A 21,786-nucleotide genomic window follows, 5' to 3' on the forward strand; every position below is an offset into this window, starting at 1 on the left:
CGATTAATCTCGTTACTTCATTATTCAGCGCTGATACAACAGCTGATAATCGTGTCACCCATTCGGTTGATCTCAATCGTTCGGATTTCATTTCGATCCCATACTGATAGCCAAACAAACGTTCCGCTAATGTCCTGTTAAATCTTTCAACGATAGCTTGACTACGGTGGGCCTCTCTTTCACCACGCCTGATTTCGACATCGTGCTTTTTTAACAGTTTAGTTACCGATCCCATAAACTCACGACCAGGATCTACTTGAAATAGCTTAGGCCATTTTAGTGGTCCCCGTTTATATATGCGACTCAGTGCATTAGCTACTTCTGTTGAATCTTTCGAGGTTAATGGCTCAGCCTCTTTGTATCGACTAGCCACATCCAGTACGGTTAAAGCGTATTTATACATTTTGCGCCTAACCTTATCATGGGGAAGAAACAAGAGGTCAGCCTGATGAACTTCATTCGTTGTAAAAATATCAAACTTCTTCCTCGGTATATAACGCGGTGCTGGTAAGTATATTTGCCACATAGCTTGTTTCTTTAGCCAATCCTTGGCCACATCTTTAGATACCTTAGCCGCGGTGGCTATTTTCTTTAATGCTCCTATACCTTTCCAATATCCTCGTGGAGTATAGTAAATTTTATCCATTATTAATTAATATTGATGTTTCTTTTAATACGACTCATGACGATCGTTGAATCACATCAGCGTTTTGGCATAAAAAATTCCATCTGTAGTAACAGTATAGGTATATAAATCTGGCTCCAGTGGAAGTGGTCCAGAACCCCTATTACCTATAAAAAATTATATCATAGAAGCATTTATTGATTCCAGGTGGTGGTGATCTAGAGTCAATTTAGTTTAATCTCATGACGATCGTTGAATCGCATAGTCATTTACACATACAAAATTCCCTCTGTAGTAGCAGTATAGGTATATAAATCCGGCTCCAGCGGAGTTGCGGCAGAACCATCATTACCTATACTACTGGGGTCTTTGATGAGTTGATGGTACCCCGGGGGTATGTTATAGCCTTGGTCACGGTTGATTGACGGGGCACGTTTTAATGTTTTTTTGCTGGTAAATTATGCTGAACCATCTTACCACGTGGTATTTATATGTCTTAGCTACTGCATCGGGAGGGTAAGATCGCTTTGTGCCCAGTAGGGTTAAATATGAACTCTCGTCGGTCCTGACCTCGTTAATCTGGACTGCGCTGATACGGACACAATTCAGTCCGCATAATTATTAATCTGGACGTCTTGTAACCGGTACTGCTCACGGTTTTTCAATACTGAAAATACTGACTTACATCGTACTAAGAAGTGTATCGATTTTAGTTGATAATGATATTTTTAACTTGACTTCAATGTGTAACACCGAATTCTGGGCACTTGCGATGCTTCGATATACCGTTCATTAAGTCGTTAAACCCCCAAATAGTATTTTTTAAATTTTAAAATTCACCTGTCTATAAGTTTATTTAAATACTATTTCTTTCGTAGCTATATTTTCAAAGTGTACATTATGTCCTCAACGTTTGCAAAGGTTCTTTCTGATGTTTAATCAAGATAATTTAACAATATGTAAGTAAAGCAATTAACTGCCTCATAGATGATATTAATGCAGTATTTGTGTGTGAAAAGAGAAATATGATACATCACGAAAATAATTTAAATTTAAATATTTATCACATCACATGTTACCATGGTATCCAAAAAAGAAGCATTTATTATTCCATTTCCCTTCTTGTATGTAGTAGGTGATAACGCTTATCATATATATCAAGGCATTGGAGAATAGATATTTCGACATTTGTAGCCATCCTACGTTAATTTTAAGCTATGCTTAATCTCATGTGGAGGCTGGCAGTGAATATCTGACTACGAACTTGCATAATTTTAGCTTTGTGCAATGTCGAAACCCACATCCTCATGGTGTTAGACACGTGAAGATCCGAGCTAGAATAGGTCTTCAGCAATCAATGCTTGCCGTAAAAGGTGACTATGCTTGGCGTAAAAGGCGACTAACGGGATCGGGTGGTCAGGCTCGCTGACTTGGTTGATGCATGTCATCGATCCCACTTGCGTGGATCGATGCTCATGATATTAATCACTAGATTGTCTGGTCCAGACTCGATTATTTACAGACAGCCGTCATATAGCTGGAATGTTGCTGAGTGCGGCGTAAAACAACCAACCAACCAACCACCAACCCTGAATTTTGACAACTGTAGAACAAACTTAACATTATGAGGACAGTCAATTCTGTTTACTTCTGAGTCTGTTGTATATTTAACAAAATGACAGTGTCACAGGTGTACGTTTAGGCATAGATTTGAGGCCCGTAAACGCAATGTTTGTTTGTTTGTCGTTTAACGCCGCACTCAGCAATATTCCAGCTATATGACGGCGGTCTGTAAATAATCGAGTCTGGACCAGACAATCGAGTGATTTGCATCATGAGCATTGATCCACTCAATTGGGATACGATGACATGCATCAACCAAGTCATCGAGCCTGACCACCCGATCCCGTTTATCGCCTTTAGCCGTTAGTCGTCTTTTACGGCAAGCATGGGTTGCTGAAGACCTATTCTACCCTGGATCTTCACGGGTCCGTGACATGGTATAAGTGAGTGAGTATATATGGTTTTACGCTCCTTTTAGCAATATTCCAGCAATATCACGGCGGGGGACATCAGAAATGGGCTTCACACATTGTACCCATGTTGGGAATTGAACCCGGATCTTCGCATTTAACCACTGGGCTAGTGATTGAATAGCTTCCCATCCGATCTTGTGCGGAGGTAGACTCAGTCGGTCGAGGGTTCAAAGCATGCTTCATCATGACTGCGAAGACGATTCTAAGTTCCAACAGGGTAGGAATAGGTAGTACACAGCCCTGCCTTACTGAACTGTGGCTGGCGAAAGCTTCAGAGGACGGGCCGTCAAACCGCAAGATGCAATTTACGTCAGCGTGGCCTGATTTTCGAGATTTGGTTCCAGGGTTTTCATGCGTGTAAACAATTACTCAAGGATTTGATTCAAATCTATTTTACGGGTCTCTGAATGACTAATATGCAAGTTGAGCTGGGCCTCTGGGCCCGTTTTCAGAAAACTGTTAATGAAACGACGACACCGTTTCTTGTTAATGTATCAATATAACCCCCTGTCTGTTCTATCCACGACGTCTTTAGTTCTGGTCAAGCAAGATCTTCGCTACTGATACAAGTCGGAGGCAAATTGTTAAGAAATATCTGCTCACTCACAACTGAAGCTAATCAGGATGTCTATGGAATTGTTTCGGAAGGGATTCTTAAGAAATATTCTACCTTTATTTTCTGTCGGTGAAAGATGAATTGTATGAGGAAGGAGCTAATGACAACTGATTTCCAGTTGCCATTCCATTCTCTAGACAGGCAATAAGTGTATCGCCTGCATATTTCTTAAGCCTTAGGAGTCACAATTCATGGGTAAGGATGAGTACCGTGTTGCTGCACCTGATACTGACTGTATGGCATGTGTATGATATGTCTTGAAGTTGGGTCATCTTGCCACCAAATGTATAATAATATATTCATATAATTAATCTCTCATATCCCAAGTTGAGCAGAGTTCATTTTGTATTTACTTACACATGTTAGTGTGACAACAATGATCACATAGTTACTACTACTACTACTACTACTACTACCACTACTACTACTACTACTACTACTACTGCTACTTCTACACTACTACTACTACCACCGCTTCTACTACTACTACTACTACTACGACTACTATTACTACTACCACTTCTACTACTACTACCACTACTACTACTACTACTACTACTACTACTACTACTTCTACTCTGCTAGTACTGCTGTTGCTACTGCTACTGCTACTACCTCGACTACTATTAGTTATAATAATAATAATAATAATAATAATTCAGCTGCCGGTAGACATTGAATATATGACTTGCGCGCAAAAGAAACGCCCCCAATATAAATAATGGTCCTCAGTTTTCAACAAATTTGACAAATAGTACGAAAACAGTGGGGAACAATTAGCTTGAATGCAACTTACCTATTCACCGAACATGTGCACGCGCTTCACGTGATTTGCGAGAAAAGTGAATTTAATGACTGAAAATGCAAAATGTCCGTATGACATTCTGGTATAAAACATGAGCAGGATTGTACTCTCTCACCACATGAAACCGTTTAAAACAACGAACATGCATATGGCTCGACTAACCGCAGAGCAGAGGGAGGAAGCCATCGGTATGTTGGGAGCGATGCAGGAGCATGTTGCCAGGATCATGGGCTGCTTCAAGTGCACCATCGCCAGACTTGTCACACGTCACAGGCAAACTGTCAGGACTGCAGACAGGCCGAGGAGTGGAAGACCCAAGGTCACGACCCCACATGAAGACCGGTATTTACGGGTGCTTCCCCTAAAGTCCAGGTTCCTAACTGTGACATCATCATCCGCAAACAGCCTTGGACATCCGGTCAGCAGAAGGACCGTTGCTAGACGACTCCGCCTGTATGGTCTCCGTGCCTATCGACCCTTCAAGGGCATGAAGTTAACGTTTCTACACCGACGTCACAGACTGAGATGGGCCAGGACTGTAAAGCAGTGGCAGTAGAGACATTGGCGAAGAGTGCTCTTCAGCGACGAGAGTAGGTGCCAGCTCTTCAAGTCTGATGGACGGGTTCGACGACGACGTGGTTAACGGACGGCACGTTGTTGCGTCCAAGAAGTGGAGCCTTATGGAGGTGGTAGTGTCGTGGTTTGGGGTGGCAGCCGCGGGGACCAGAAGACAGATCTGGTCGTCATCGACGGAAATCTCACTGCTCGTGGAAGCACGGGTGGCCCAGTCGTCTAAAGCGCCGTTGCGGAGTTGCGTCCCATGGTCGCGCCAGAAACCTATGATTGTGGGTTCGAATCCCGGTTCGCCCCGATTATGTTTCTAGGTTTGTCAGCACCATACCCGTGTTCGTGGGTTTCACCGGAGTGGTAAACGTCTGAGACCTGCATCACTTCGGGCTTTCCTCCCACGTTAAGCTGACGCGCCGTGATATAACTGGAATAATGTGAAAAGCGGCGTTAAACCCAACTCACTCACTAACTCACTCTCACTGCTCGTCGTTACATTGATGGCGGCCTTTGGTACTGCCTTTCCTGCAACGACACCCACGGACAACGGTTTCAGCAGGACAACGCCGAGTCACAAAATGACCGTATTACAGCGACCAGCCAGATCACCGGACCTGTCGCCCATAGAGCACCTCTGGGACCAACTTGGAGGCAGGATTCGGAAACGTCAACAGCCGCCATTGACGAGGGATGCCTGGGCAATTACCCTGCAGGAAGAATGGCGTAGGATCCCTTATCTGGATGTCAGGAGACTCGTGTAGTCAGTTCGACTTTGTGTCTGGGCCTGCATCGTAACTGAAGGGGGTCACATCTGATACTGAGCCATGTATGTAGCACAGGAGAGATCGACGTCGATTCTGCGGGTGTGATCGAATACTGGACAATGCACCCAGCCCGATAAACCTGTCTGCAGAACTATAAGTACAAGGTTTTTGATCTTGTAATTTTCTAATACCGTTTTTACATAATTGTTTGTTTTTTCTAATAAAACATCAACTGTTACTAAGTTTTGCGTCTGTTTTGTTTTCGACCAGAAAAGTGTTTGGTTGCGTTTCTTCTGCCCGTTAATTTAAAATGGAAAGGACAAGGCATGGCCCACACCATCTGCATAAATAAGGAATTGGACAAATAATAGAAATTGTTATACAGTAAACTACGGTTATAACGAACTCAAAGGGACCACTAATTTTAGTTCGTAATAACCGTAGTTCGTTATATGCATATATACAGCATATATTCATTAAATGGCCGGGACTAAAAAATAAGTTCGTTGTATCGGCCAGTTCGTTATAAGCGTGTTCGTTATAAACGTTGTTTACTGTAAAAGGTATTAGATATGTTCATTAGATAGGAACTTGACTTTGTTTATTTCATTTCAGTCCTAATAACAACACTATATGCAAATGTGCCAATATAGATCATTAAAGGTTTTGAGAGGCGTTTACCCAAAAGCTAAACATAATCAAGTCCTTGACTAAAAGTAATTGTCATAGAAGATGCAGATTACAGCATTACAGAGATATATTATAAATATTCATCTTGGGTCAGGGACTTGCTCATACTTACAGAGCTATTTTGTACTTGTACCAGATGATCCCGTGTTTTTAAGGTGAAGAATTGACTTGCCTTTGCATGTGTTTGTGACGGTTGTCACCGGTAGGGAAGAATAATTATGCTCACCTTTTCGCAAACACCTGGCATCATTACTATTTGATAGTGCTTCATGAACACAGCTTGTGATATAATCGGAATCGTCGGAATCGTGCAATGGGGATTTCTTGTGGCAAAGGAAAGTTTCTGAAAAGCGATATGGGTTTTATATTATTAGTTTTCTAAACAACATACACACAGTTTTAGACTCTCTATTAAGCTTAGTGAAGATATTAATGCCCGTCACGGGTTGAACAAGAAAATATCTCAAAGAATGTCAACATGTCAAAGAATTATATAAATTTGTGGAGAAATGGACTTGTAAAACTTGCCAGACAGTGTATTATTACCTTTATGACACTTGAACCTCGCCCCAAACAAGAATTAAAAAAATTGGAAATATCAGAGATATTCTAACTAAATCTGATTATCAAAGATGGAACAGAGAATGGTGGAATGACCGAAATAATGTAAATGACAGAAATCTTCGAACTTACAGGTAATTTAAGACGCAAAATGTTGTTGAATCGTATGTTTAAACTTTGAACGTTAGGGACCACCGTCGAATTTAAGCTTTGTTTAGATGTGGATCTTTACCCACTGAAATAGAAACTGCACGTTTTAACAAACCACAACATATATTCCAGATAGAATTTGTCCACAATGTTTTAACCAGTTTAAAACAGAATTATTCGAGATGGATGACCTTATTTAAATATCATTTTCCCTGTACGAAGATTTAAAATAGGCACATTCTAAAATATGTATGTTGTTAAAGCCTACCTTTACAAATCTGACTGATTTCAACCAACTTGTATTGATTCTATATGTTAAATTTTTAATTATAAAATACATAAACGAAATCAATTATTTAATTCACTACATTATACTAACGCGATACGTATATTACCATGTATAATATTGTTTTGTGCAGGATGCAAAAAGTATCCTTCTTATGTTCTATGTATGCATGTAATTATTGTCTTATTGTTTCTTATAAGCCTTATGACTGGTAATTCCTTTTAAATTATATGTCCAGTTAGTGTATATACACAGCTAATTATGTAATTTGCGACGCATATTCCTCTATCTAATTAGTACAGTATCAAACGCGATTTACGTGTTCATAGTAGCATTTACACGGCGAATGTCCTCATCCCTGAGAATTATTCCTGTGAATATTTATGTGTCATCTGTGATGTGTGAATTTAAGAAAACAAAGACGAGTGGGAGTTGTTTATCGTACAATAAAACACAGCAGGGAGAATAAGCATGAGGGGCCCAATTTGCCCGTTGCACCTGATGGAATCGATTGCGGCGGATAATCGAGACTGGTTATTTTCTGGCCTTGACGTTATATGTTACATTCATTTTGGCATTTTTGGTAACTCTGGGATACGACCCCACGCTCAAAGGTTTATGACACGCCTAATGTGTGTAACTCGGCAAAGCGAATTGCGATTATTTAAAGGGAGTCTTCATATCCCGAATGAGGCACTAAACAACAAAAAAGACAATAATTTCATTTTACAATTAGTTAAATTCTAAAATGTTTTATCGTTCTTATACATAATCTCCATTAACCGACCTTCACCTGGGACGTATGTACCTGTAGCGTTTTAAAGTAAACTGACATAGCCATAAAGGACATCCGATAGGAACGACATCTAGGAATCATTGAATATTAATAGGGTATTGAACAAAAGATATTTAAGGCATGACCTTCAAAGACCAACTTGTCAAACCTCTCATTGCCCGCACACAATACACTTACAAAGGTGGTGGCCCAAAAGAAGCTTAAATATGTATGTGTAAAACTATCCTGATTCATTTTAGACTATTTTCACATTTGAAAATCCCTTATGAATCGTATATCAAGCAAATTGAAACCGAAAACCGAAAGATAAACGTTTTGTGTAAAAAGGATCTGAAAGGAAAGACCCTGGCGATAAAAAAGCAGCCATCACCACAAAAAGCAGGCCTATTGAAATTGGAAAAAAACATTTTCACATTGACCTTTTTCAAGTCATAATCTGCATAAAACTGAGGTTCGAATCAGACATGAAGTTACTTACCAAAATGTCATGTACAAAAAAAATATGAATGACTAATGGACCTGATCTCCCTCATTCCTTAACCTTTGTATTTTATAATACAAATCCTCTCCTAAATGAAGCACAGTCTTATATTACACGGCATTCAGATATATATTTGTTTAAACATATGATGATGCTTGTTGAAACTACCATTATCAATTAAGTATCAAATCCAATTGCAAATTCTGTGTAAACTGACTGAACTGATCGGTGATGAGAGAGGGAGAGAGAGATTTTTTATTTCCTCCAGAAGTTAATCCGAAGATTATACATAATTAGTCAAACGTATTCACACAATCTCATATTACCTGTGTATATACAATACAAGACAGTAGCACCAGTGTTATGCCATTCACACAGTACAAAAGGTTAGATCAGATGACATAATCAAGGTAAGGCTTTAGTGTAAGTACATAAGCGGAAAATATCAGTATAACAGATTCCCGTGTAACTATATCAATACATTGTGAGAAGTGAGTATCAGCGCAAAAGAAAAATGACAACATATCTTCTTCATCTTGTAATTCCAACTGGACATAGGTTTCAGCATCAAGCAGATAAATGAAAGTTGAAAACAGTTCATTTCTTTCCTGCAGTAGAGCTTCACAATGTAATATGATGTGATTATCATAATCAAAAGCATGCTTGTTACACAATAAACAATCCCTGGAAGTTTTGTTTCGTGATGAAACTCTAACACAAACTTTTAAACTTGACCTCTGTTCTTGGTACAGATATGCTAGTTGCCATAATATATGGTGAGTAAGCTTTGTGTGTATTAGCATGAAGCGTGAAAGACCTGTATTGACAGAAACTTTTCTGCGCACATTTTTTCTTCATATTCATAAATGGATTTATTAACCAGTTGCTTCCAGTGTCTCTTTGTAGGAAATACACCACAGCTTACATATGTACAAAGGTTGTTTCGTAGGTTGTACTTGTTAAGAAGTGATAATAAATCTCCAGATACTGATTTAGGAGTAGTTGGATTTGCAATGTATGCCAGAATAAGATGTTTAGCAAAATTGTTACAGTTACATAAGCGGCCAATCAGCTGAAGTTTACACTTGTCGATATAGCCGATCATTGTCCAATACTTTACTTTATCAAAAACAAAACAGGTAAAACAATACCAATTTCAATTGCGTTCTTCAGGCAGATCAAATACCTGTCCTTTGCGATACAATGAGGATGCTGGTTGCCCATATTATGCAATATGTGGGGAATTACATTTCATACATAACTATCGCACATTGCATTCAATGAGCTGATAATTGTTTGCACATTGCGTGCATTGGGCAAACGGCCCGCCCTGTGAACGCAAAGGGCAGTTGCACAGATTGGGTGTAACATACATATGTATCAAAACAGCTTAACAGCTGAATAGGACAACTGAAGTCAAATTTGTAGCATTTAGTGCCGCTACCAGAAGTCAAGTAAATTCCAGAAATATTTAATATTATAAGCACTGATTAAATTGAGGTTTCTGCCAACAAATAGATAAAATCAGAATGTCTTGAATCTTCTTGAAATAGGACAGAAGATCGAAGTACGCTCTGTTGAGAAGTTTAATTGTGTTAACAGCCTGGCACGTTTTGGATCGGTTTCGTTTACAGTTGTATGAAGTATGACATGACAAATATACGTACGATCACATGGAATCACAGTAAATGTTCCAAATTGGCTTTTTGACAAGTGAACCAGACGTATTGGGTGATGAAAGGAAGTTTGGACAGTCTGTGTTGCTTGCAATCAAGCTTTCTGTGGAACAAAGTCACTTTAACTCTCTTATCGCTGAGAGAATCCCAGAAGGACGTAGTCATGAGGTTTTCAAAAGTGGTAGTTTTGTCTGCTTCAATGACCAAGCTTGTACCAACCCCGAACTTGCCAAATAAAAGAGAGGCCCGTCTGTTTGATTGACATACCTGGCTTTCTCACACATCAACTTAATCCCTCGCTGTAAAGTATAGCCGAAGCGAATCCCATTAATAACACAGAAATACAACTAGCCAAAAGCTGCTTTCATTCCAATTTTCAAAAGTTCACTTCAAGAACGCACACTATTATTAATATGTTTTCAAAACACGTTTTATTTGTGAAACTTGATACGATTTTCAAAAGGCGGCATACAAATACAAATGGACAGCGAATAATTCAGGATTAAAAAAATACTTTGTTTTTTTCGTCTGAAGGGAAATGATGCGGCGGAAGATGAGAAACACAAAACTAAGTAAGGACGCCCTAATACTAACACAGATCTATAAAACATCGGATAGCAATATCACTTCTTTGGAAGAATTCGTTTAAAAGAATATATATTTCAATGTTTCGCGTACAATTTCTTAAGTATATTTGAAGACCATGCGCTCGTATGTTTGGGCAGGATCTTGAAGGACACCAAGGAACAGGGAGATGCTCGAGGCTAGATGGAGAGTACAGCTTCTCCAGATTCTCCTGTGCTTCATCATCTGTGGCTGCACCCCAGACAGCGATGTACTACAGAAAGTCGTGAGTACACAAAACTGTTCGTTGCACCTGTTCAGAGAAATATATATATTTAAAGGCAATGGCCGGAAAGGAATAACTTGTATGTTGAGATGTTCTTTTCCTCTCAACTTGTTGTACTTGTTGTACTCCTTCAGTGCGGAATGAAAAACAAAGTCAGACACTTCCAGAATAGCTTTATATTAAAAAAAAACACAGAACATTTACGAGGCAGATCTGAATCTGAAATTATTTTCTAATTTAATATTTATAAAATGCATAAAGATATAAAAAAGAGATGCGTTTATATTTCCATGCTTCTAGACATCACATCCGGATCATAAGAACAGGACCGCAGTTACGTTTGTGTTTAAGTATATCATTTGAAAATGCCATGGAAGATTTATTTGGAGAAGACATATGTTTGAAACTGGCCATATGGGAGATTTGAAAGATTCACAATTTTTTACCAATGGTTTTTCCAATCCATGATTTGTTTCAGCACTAATAAATAGTTATTCATAAATACATCATTATGATATAGACCCGTGACGATTGGTTTTCAGCAACCCATGCTTGTCGGAAGAGGTGTCTAACGGGATCGGGTGGTCAGGATCGCTGACTTGGTTGATACATGTCATCGTATCCCAATTGCGTAGATATATGCTCGTGGTGTCAATCACAGGACTGTCTGTCCAGATTCGATTACTTTCAGACCGCCGTCATATAGCTTGAAAATTGCTGACTACGGCGTTAAACAAAAAAACAAACCAACAAACTCATGATATAGTCGCAGTTTTACAAATGAGATTGCTGGTGATTATAGAAATGGTTTCAACGCTTTTATTGTCATACCTATGCTTGTGTGTACCTATGTCATACCTATGCTTGTGTGTACCTATGTCATACCTATGCTTGTGTGTACCTATGTCATACCTATGCTTGTGTGTACCTATGTCATACCTATGCTTGTGTGTACCTTTGTCATACCTATGCTTGTGTGTTGCACGTAAGCGACAATGCCTATGATCTGGGCCATGTTGGACTTTCACTCCATTGGTATGAAGTCACAAACCTGGAACGCTGTTCCAAGGTCCGTTAAATCACACTCACACTCACTCACTCACCCGTTCGCAATGGAGACCTTCGTGGGGTTGAAAGTGTCCCCAGGACCCCATTGCAAGTCGTAAGGTGACAAAAGACGTGGGGATTCCTGGTCAGAATTGATCTCTAGCCATCAAGACTGGCCGTAAAATGTGCAATGTTTCAACAATACCACGGCGTGGGACACCAGAAAGTGGCTTCAAAAATCGAACACGAGCCTTCGGCGTGACGAACTAAAGCTTTTAGCACAACATGTAGACTACCCAGTGTAACTAAATTATCGGTTTAATCTATACAGGTCGGTTTTACTTAAACTAGCATTTACCCTTAAAGTGAGTGAGTTGTTTTTAACGCCGCTTTGAGTGAGTGAGTGAGTTGGGTTTTACGCCGCTTTGAACAGTATTCCAGTCATATCACGGCATGTCAGTTTAATGTGGGAGGAAATCCCGAAGTGAAGTGATTCAGGTCTTAGACGTTTACCACTTCGGTGAAACCCACGAGCACGGGTATGGTGCTTATAAACCTAGTAACATAATCGGGGCAAACCGGGATTCGAACCCACAAGCATAGGTTTCTGGCGTGCCCACGGTACGCAACTCTGCACAGCGAATCGCGGAGCTTTAGACGACTGGGCCACCCGTGCCCCCTTACCCTTAAAGAAGATCATTCTAAAACAATAAGCAATTATTAATTATGAATGTATTGAAATCCGATAATAGAAACCTAGTTAACTCACGAAAAGGTTACAGCAACCTGGTACAAGTAATTACTGAAAGTGGATGTCCAATCTTCTATTTCTGGAGTTATTTCTCCGCCATTGTCTTCCAACCATTCAAGCAGCTATGACAATACACTTCATGCGACAGCATGTGGGTTATGACTGACCAATTGTATGCCGTTCCTCCAAGCAACTGTTGTGTGGTAGTTTCACTGTATAATCCTGATTCTATCCATGTATCGTCAAGCCCAGATGACTCGGTTTTTTTTGTCAGGTGACCAATTGACTTGCCTTTGCACGTGTTTGTGACGGGTGCCACCGGTGGGACGGGATACGCTTCTATTGTCGCGAACACATGGTATTATCACTGTTTGATACTGAATCACAAACACATACTCATGATATAGTCGGTATCGTAACATCGATTCTGTTTTTGGCAGAGATTCCTTACTGATATAGAAAGGGTTTTGTTGCTGCAGCCCTCCAAGTCTGACTATGACTACTGAAAGCCTCTTTTCAGAGCCAAAGTAACTCCCTCAGTTTACAAATCAATGCCAGATCTGCAGGTATTAGAGTGTATCTCTGTCCTATCTTCCGTGAAATGTCTATACATTGTAGGGCGGTCGGGTAGCCTAGTGGTTAAAGCGTTCACTCGTCGCGCCGAAGACCCGGGTTCTATTCCCGACATGGGTACAATGTGTGAAGCCCGTTTCTCGTGACCCAAGCCGTGATATTGCTGGAATATTGCTAAAAGCGGCGTAAAACCAAACTCACTCACTCACTATACATTGTATGGTGGCAGTATTCAAAGTATCCTATTCATGGGCAGGCTGTTGTATGATGGGAAGAACGCCAGAATTAGTTATCTGTGAACAAACCAATGTATGTATTTATGCATGCATGCATTCATGCATGTATGTAAGATAAGAAAAATAGTCAGGACAATTGTCAGAAAAAAAGTGTTTGGCTCACAATGAATACTTTTAATTTATATTGATAAATTTCAAGAACTTTGGTCATTCGTTCATACAGTTTAGCCCTCATTCTATGCAGGTTAATACTCCAATAAAACTCACACAAAGCGAAAGTATATTCACACATGTGTAAGTAAGTGATAGACTCGCTTGTTTACAGCCGGTCGTCATATGTCAGGAGTATTGCTGAATACGGGTTACAAAACAATCAAAACACTTACTTTTTGGACCTAAAATTCCATTAAGTGTCGGATGATGCTTCTCATGGAGCAGGACATGCTTACCCTTTACGTTGACACCAGGTGTCATCACTCCTTTTTAGGGATCCATCCATATAATTTTTATCTCTTTTCCATTTACGCCCCATGGAACCAGTCGCGGCAGATTATCCCTGATAGAGTAGTGGCCAGACCCCCAAACTGCAGAAGTACCCCTCCCCATAGTAAAACAACGCAAACTGAGATTTTTAAAATGTTTTTTTTTTATCCAACGCACTAGAACATGGTGGTTGTGGTTAAGGATTTTGGTGGCAGATACTGTCTTTGGGTCTAAATGCACATTTCTGTTGTACAAAAAGTCAAAATGAAATAAGATCCTCTTAATAAGCATTGTATCCTCTTTCTATCATTAATATGACTATTTACACATAGACGACGTGAACAATATATATTTTTAAACTATTGCCTCGAACAAATTGTGTTATCAGCAAAAATAACTTTGGTTCTATTTTCGTTTTTCAGTTATTGTAAAATGAACTGCAATGTACTTTCGGCTTTATCAACCGAGCTACTTGATATCTCAAAATGTACCGACACGTTTTTATAATGAATTGGCAGCGTTCAAACTCCACATAACTTTTTTTCTGTTGAAAATATTGGTGATATGTTATCCCACCAGCCATTCTGTCAAAAAGTACCATTTTTGGCGCCATTGTTGATTTAATTAAGAATAGCTTTATACAACGCATACATGTCACCGCTTGTGGTGAGTGAGTTAAAATTTTAAGTCACATCGGCAGTATTTCAGCCATATCGTGACTAACAATAGTTAAACATAATACATATTGAAATTGATATAAAAACCTGTCAACGAAGGACAGTAAAATAACTTGATTTATCACAGAAAAAGATATAAAACTAGTACGAATCATAAAAAAATAGCACTCTACATAACGATACAAGATAAAAACGGACAATAGATCGTCAGCAACTGAAGGTAGACCACCATACTGGGGACCATGGGGACTTACAGTACCTTTGCTACCTGCATTGACCCCAGCACGATTTCCATCATCCTTTCAGCAACTGGCGATGTATGCAAAGTTAGTCACAAGTAAAAATACAAAAAAATCTACGTTTAAAAGAGAATGACATGGACTTACGATATCCTTTCAATAATTGTACACTACGTCAACCCCCTTTTAGGATTCAGCCAGTAACAAACTCAGATATAATTCATTCTACCAATTTTAAAAGGTCATTCATATTATAGCAGACATATTATCAAAATTTATTGTACAATTCTATTTGCTTTAAAAAAAGCAAAAATTAAATGAGAATTAATATTATTAAAAAAATCCTTGAGAGATGATGATTTGAAATATTTATCCCTTGTGATGGCAAAATCAATACCGTCAAGCAGGACATGCTTGACCGTGATTCTCTCATCACAAGGGATACAAAATGGAGGATCTTCACCATTTAATAAATACTCGTGAGTATATCTATTATGGCCAATACGACATCGTCGTAAAATGACCTCTTCAAATCTGGACTGACAAGGTGTAGGTGTAACCTATATTTGGTTTAATTTCATGTAATTTATTGATATTGATACCTACTTGGGTGTCCCACTTCCTTTGCATCAGATCTCGGATGTATCATCTGATAACAGGCCTATAATCACTGTATGGGATGAGAAGTGGTGTCACTGATTTGTTGAATGCTGCTTCTGCAGCAGCATGGGCCATTGTGTTACCAATGATACCAACATGGCTGGGGATCGAACAAAAGACGATGTCATATTAGCCAGCAGCAAGATCATTAAATAATTCAAGAATTTGGATTACAAGTGGATGTTTATATGACATATTTTTATTGCCTAAATGCATGAAAGAGAATTTGAAAAAAATGGACTGTTTATGTTTAGGTTGGTTTTTGATATATTTTAGTGCGGTAAAAATGGCGTTTGCTTCTGCTGTAAAGATGAAACTGTTATCTGGTAATCGTAAAGATATTGTTCTGGATCCAATGACAGTGGCACTAGCAACAGCACCACCATCCTTGGATCCATCAGTAAATATAGATGTGTCATAAGTGTTTCTTAATTGATTGTATTCTTGTTGGTAAATTAGTTGTTTAGTATATCTGATTTCTTTAATTTGGTTAATGTAAAGTCTACCTCTGGCGTTACCATTTGCCAAGGAGGTGATGAAAACAGTTGAGGGGGAGCTATATTATGCAGTTTAAGATTAGAATCAAACATGGCAGACTGGATTCTGATTCCGAGTGGTGGAACAAGAGATGATGTTTTATTGTAAATATCTTGGTTAAGAGGATTAAAGACGCAATTAAAAGCTGGATTTGACTGATTAGAATCTAATTTAGTGACGTATTTATAAAGATAATTTCAGACGTAATCACGTTTTGAACGGATCAGTGACCTGTACAAGTGTAAGAGGGTTGTTTGATTCCCTACATATTTTGATTATTAGAAACTACTTTCAATAAATCGAGTGCCTTCAGACATTTAACTTTAAGGTAATTAATATGCGGAAGGAAAGTTAAATGTCTATCGAAAAAGAAGGCCCAAGAACTTGGCCTCTTTTACAACTTTGATAAGGTGGCCATTTAAAAATAGTTCAGGGTCCTTATGTGGCTTATGTTTTCTGCTGCAGAAATGAAGACAGTTTTTGATTTGGAAAATTTAAACCCGTTTTCATGGGACTATTTATGAATTTTATTGAGACAGATTTCTAACTGCCTCCCCATTGTATGCATATTTTTTCAACAAGAAACATTAAAATAATCCACAAAAAGTTATCCATCTACTGAACCACTTAAAACCTTTGAAAGACTACTTATTTTTATACTAAATAAAGTGACAGACAAAATACTGCCTTTTGGGACAACCTGATCCTGATGATAATCATCCGACAGGGTAGAACCCACGCGGACCTGAAATTGTCTGTCGTTAAAAACTTGGATATAAATTGAGGCAAACGCCCTGTTAGGACGTAAATTGTAATAAAAAGGTAAATAGAGGTTATCACGCGAGTGTGTTTGGGGATGATAAATATCCTGCATTAGGAATAAACATTGTATTTAGCGGGCCTTGGCGAGCTAAATACATAGTGGTTATTCCTAATACAGGATATTTACCATCCCCAAACACACAAGCGTGATAACCTCTTTATCATGTGATGTCATTCTTTAATTCTCTGCATGAAAAGCGCTTTCCCTCTCTCATAAACATTACCGAAACATTGCGAGTTTTCCTGGAATGCGCGCATTAATATTTATTACGTCACTTATTTAGTGATGTGTCAGTCGGACAGTGACAGTAGCCAATATAGTTCCAACTGAAATAGGTTTCTTATACAGTGGCGAAGTAACATATACGCAAAACAACAATTGTTTTTACTTGCCTATCGCGGCAATCCATCGATCTGTCCGCTAGAGTAACCGCCCTTTGTCAAAGGGAAACTACTCTAACGCTAGTCTATGAGACGTCACGGCCACGTTCATACGTTGTTGACAATCGACCTGTCCTGTCAATCGAAGTGCAATCAGATGTACACACAGCGACAAAACAAAAAAGGTAACAATTCAAACATATTTTGGCTAAATCCAACTATTTTAATTTGTGGAAAAGGTTTCAAGCCGCAGGGGTCTACAAGCACAGATATGGCTTCTGATCCCGCTTGGCTAGGCCTCGTGCCCTCGCAAAACTGTTTCGAAATTTATATCTCCAAAGTTGCCAAAACTTATAAAATGCCTTAGCTACGTCACAGTTAGACACTGATTTTCAGTATATTAGACTGTTCTTTTGATAATGATAGCAATTATCCCTATAGTTTATCCAGATTCCCGATGGTTAATTCTGACTCGTTCGCCGAATGACGAGGGCGACGCCATGTTTGTTTATAAACAGTGAAAGTAGTCCCTACATGACCTTTAATATTTGCATCACTATCCGCATATGACCCTAACGGATATCTTTTTTATCCGTTGGCTTTATCCTGCCGAGAAACCTACCCATTAAATGATAAATTGTAATACTTGCAGCAAATTGTAATAATTTTGACGTAAATTGTAATACTTTTGACGTAAATTGTAATAACAACGTAAATTGTAAAAAGATTTGACGTAAATTGTAATACGCAAATTGTAATAAAAATTGACGTAAATTGTAATAATCTCAACTTGCGGTAAAATGTAATAACTTTTTACGTAAATTGTAATAACCTTATAAGTTTAGTGTCAAAGGCGTTAAATGACTAGAACCTATACTTGTAAGGGTTGGTACAGGGTTTATCGTACAATCGTCATTAAAGTATGGGTGTGTGGGAGGATTGAGGTCTTTATCGTACATTGTTGTATAATTATATGTATATATAAACGCATTGGAATTTCATTTCTATGGTTGTCCAGAAGAGGATTAATTACTAGAATGAACTTAGTTTTCTTATTTAATTGAGAAATACTTTGTGTGTTTTGTACTTAATTGTAATATATCCTATTGACGATTTTCATCATAATTGTTCATATTTAACCTAATGGAATCATATTTCAATTGGTAAAGTAGGGTATATATACACTATGGAATAATTATAACGTAACAATCTTCCACAAATATATTGATGTGTAAATGTGGAAAGTCTGACTTTTACTGACTGAAGCAAATGTATTTATTTTGCAACTGTATATTTGTACATATTTTATGCGGAGAGGGGTTTACTAAGTTGCAAGAACTTGTCCCCAATACAATTCTCATTTTGTTCTGTGAATGGAATATGTTTAAACTAAACTAAACTAGCAAATGGATGACATGTCATTCTGCAGTAGTCTGTGTGCAAGCTGATTTATACATGTTCATATACATAATATCAATTTATTATCATTCAAGTTTCAATTTTTTTAACGTTGCTCGGAGGATGTAAAGGAATTAATGACAATGTCCTTGGCGATGTACATGTAGGTATGTGAACCTATATGATTTAGTTTCTTAGATAGTTACTAGTCTTTTCATCAGAATTTTAACAAAGTATGTTGTAATTTCATTACAGAATGAAAAACGTATTATCTACGAAGAATATACTTATGTCTTCGTTGGACATACTTTTATCTACGTAGAAGATCTATCTAATGTATTTGCTACATTTTAATTCGTATATCTGCAGGTTTGTGTTTCTATCATATAGTTTCTATATTTTAAAATATATTACTTTGTTCATTTGTTACATTTTGTATAACCTTTAATTGCTCATATCAGCATTTTTGTGGGACCTCTCACAAAGTAGTGTCACTCATCTTTCACTTGGAACTATATGTAGAAGTGCAGTCATAGATCTGATACCAATGACATATAGAGGTCGTATTTACTTGCATACATACATACATACATACATACATACATACATACATACATACATACATACATACATACATACATACATACATACATACATACATAAACACACACACAAACACACATACAACCATACCTATGTGTGTTTGTGTTTGTATGTATGTGTGTGTATATGTGTCTTTGTGTGCATGTGTGTATGTATGTGTGTGTGTGTGTGTGTGTGTGTGTGTGTGTGTGTGTGTGTGTGTGTGTGTGTGTGTGTGTGTGTGTGTGTGTGTGTGTGTGTGTGTGTGTGTGTGTGTGTGTGGTGATGAGGGCATAGTATCGGAGATAAATATAATTTGGTTTCTTAGTTAGTCACTATTCTTTTCATTGGAATGTTAAGAAGGTATGCTATAATTTCAATATTTTATTACAGTGCTTGATGTTAGCTGGAATTATTTTAATCCTCTTAAACCCCCAGAGAAGATTATCTTCTGAGGTACTTTTTGTCCGTATATATACACAGTAAAAAAAGTGTTGCACCCCCTATACTTTTTCATGGAGGGGTGTTTTGAAAGGGTGTAAAGATAACCGAATTAATATTATAACCAGGATTTCGTGTATACCAACAAACCAGTGTATTGTCTATACAATGAACTTAAATGGGGTATTCCATGACCTTATGGCATGTAATAATCTCATGCTGAACTTTTACGAAAAATGAACGAACAACGAAGACGCATTAAGTATGGTGACATCTCAATAATTTTTAGTGACCAAATTCATCCAATAGGGTAAGAATGTCATATGGAGATTTGACGAACACAGTAAGTCAATATCGAGAACTTCCACCAAGCACTTGGATCACAGCTTGAAGTCTTCGTCTCATACTCCTCACCAGACGTTGGAATCGCTCCATGGGCAGCTGCTGCCACTCCTCGTGTAATGCTGCTTCCAATTCACGCAAGTTCTGTGGAGGAGGGTCCCGACGATAAATCAGGCGTCCCAAAATGTCCCATACATGTTCCAGAGGATTCAGATCTGGACTCATTGCTGGCCATGGAATCTGCGTCAGAGCATTGTTGTGGATAACCTGGGTCACAGCTCGTGAACGATGTGGTCTGGCATTGTCATCCATGAATATCGGTCTGGTGGCCAGTGGATGATTGTCAAAATGGGGCGTCACAACTGGATTCAGCACCTCTTGGATGTAGCGCTCCCCTGTCAAGTTGCCTCGTATGGTCACTAAATCAAGCTTACAATCAAATGAGAAGCATCCCCAGACCATAACAGATCCACCTCCATATGGTACAGTTGGCATGATGTTTCTTGCAGTGTAAGCTGTTCCAGGACGCCTCCATACTCTCACTCTGCCATCCACAACATGCAGAAGGAACCTGCTTTCGTCCGACCAGTGGACTCTTCTCCAGGACCTCAAGTTCCAGTTCTGTCTCAGTCTACACCAGGCTAGACGTAGTCGTTTGTGGTTGTCTGTGAGTTTAGGTCGCTTGATAACCCTTCTGGACTTCAACCCTGCAGCTTTAAGACGATTTCTCACGGTCTGGGTACTGAACTGTTGACGAGGAAGCCAAAGACGTTTCAAGGTTGTGCTTGTAGCAAATGGATGACGCCTTACCACCCTCAACAACGCTCTGTCATCTCTAACTGTGGTCTTACGTGGTCTGCCAGAGGGTCTGCGATTCCTTACATCATTAGTTTGTGCGTGTTTTCTGACCAAACGGCTTATTGTTGAGTAGTGATGTCCGGTTCTTCTGCCAATCTCCTTGAACGAATGCCTGCTCCATGAAGGCCAATAATCTGCCACTTGACTGCTTCTGACAATCGTCTACCCGGCATTGTGGGTTACAATAAACTGGGCTGTCAGAGAACATCTTTTATAGGCGATGTTGAGCTTAAGAAGATACTGCAATCTGCAAATGTCATGCACCATGCAATTCACGTGCTGATTGCTACGTTTTGGTGATCATCTTCCCTCCGAAAACATTACACATTTAACATCAGATCCCCAAGGAATACCTACCATTAAAACCAGAGTCGGGCGTTTTAAATGTTGTGATGTATCAAACGTATTAATGTGGGGGTGCAACACTTTTTTTACTGTGTATATGTCACAAATTAGTCATAACTTATGAAAACGTAATTATCTGTTTCGACAATTATGTACCGCATTACACGTGAGGTACCAAATTTGGTATCAAGGTTGCTTGGCGCAATCCACCAACGATTGCCGAGTTTAATGATCTTAGAATACTCTTCGTATAAGGTCAAAGAGAATATTTACGTTAGTGACAAAACCCTTTTCATTATAGATTTTCCATCTTTTCAATTTTGATCAAAACAGATATATTTCAGCAAATATACAAAATTATTATACATTCTGATGCTCTTTGAAACTCAACAAGACATGCCCGAAGATACCGGATATTATTTGTGTATGGTTTGAATTATGATTCCGTGCCGTTATCATGATGGATTCTGTTTTTATTGTTTGGGCAAGGAGTTATTATCCCAACAAAAGT

At 38.7% G+C, this 21,786-nt stretch overlaps 1 protein-coding gene across 1 annotated transcript in view; it reads left to right on the forward strand.

Moving 5' to 3' along the window:
• LOC124144002 overlaps positions 1–21,786 on the forward strand; it is a 95,027-nt gene that overhangs the window by 12,273 nt on the left and 60,968 nt on the right. Inside the window, exon 2 of the mRNA XM_048385919.1 lies at positions 10,779–10,903. Within this exon, the coding sequence (XP_048241876.1) occupies positions 10,808–10,903 (96 nt within the window). The 5' untranslated portion in view covers positions 10,779–10,807. The remainder of the gene's footprint in view (positions 1–10,778; positions 10,904–21,786) is intronic.

Source organism: Haliotis rufescens, unplaced genomic scaffold (assembly GCF_023055435.1).
Source record: "Haliotis rufescens isolate VD_foot unplaced genomic scaffold, xgHalRufe1.0.p SCAF_6, whole genome shotgun sequence".
NCBI lineage: Eukaryota > Metazoa > Mollusca > Gastropoda > Lepetellida > Haliotidae > Haliotis > Haliotis rufescens.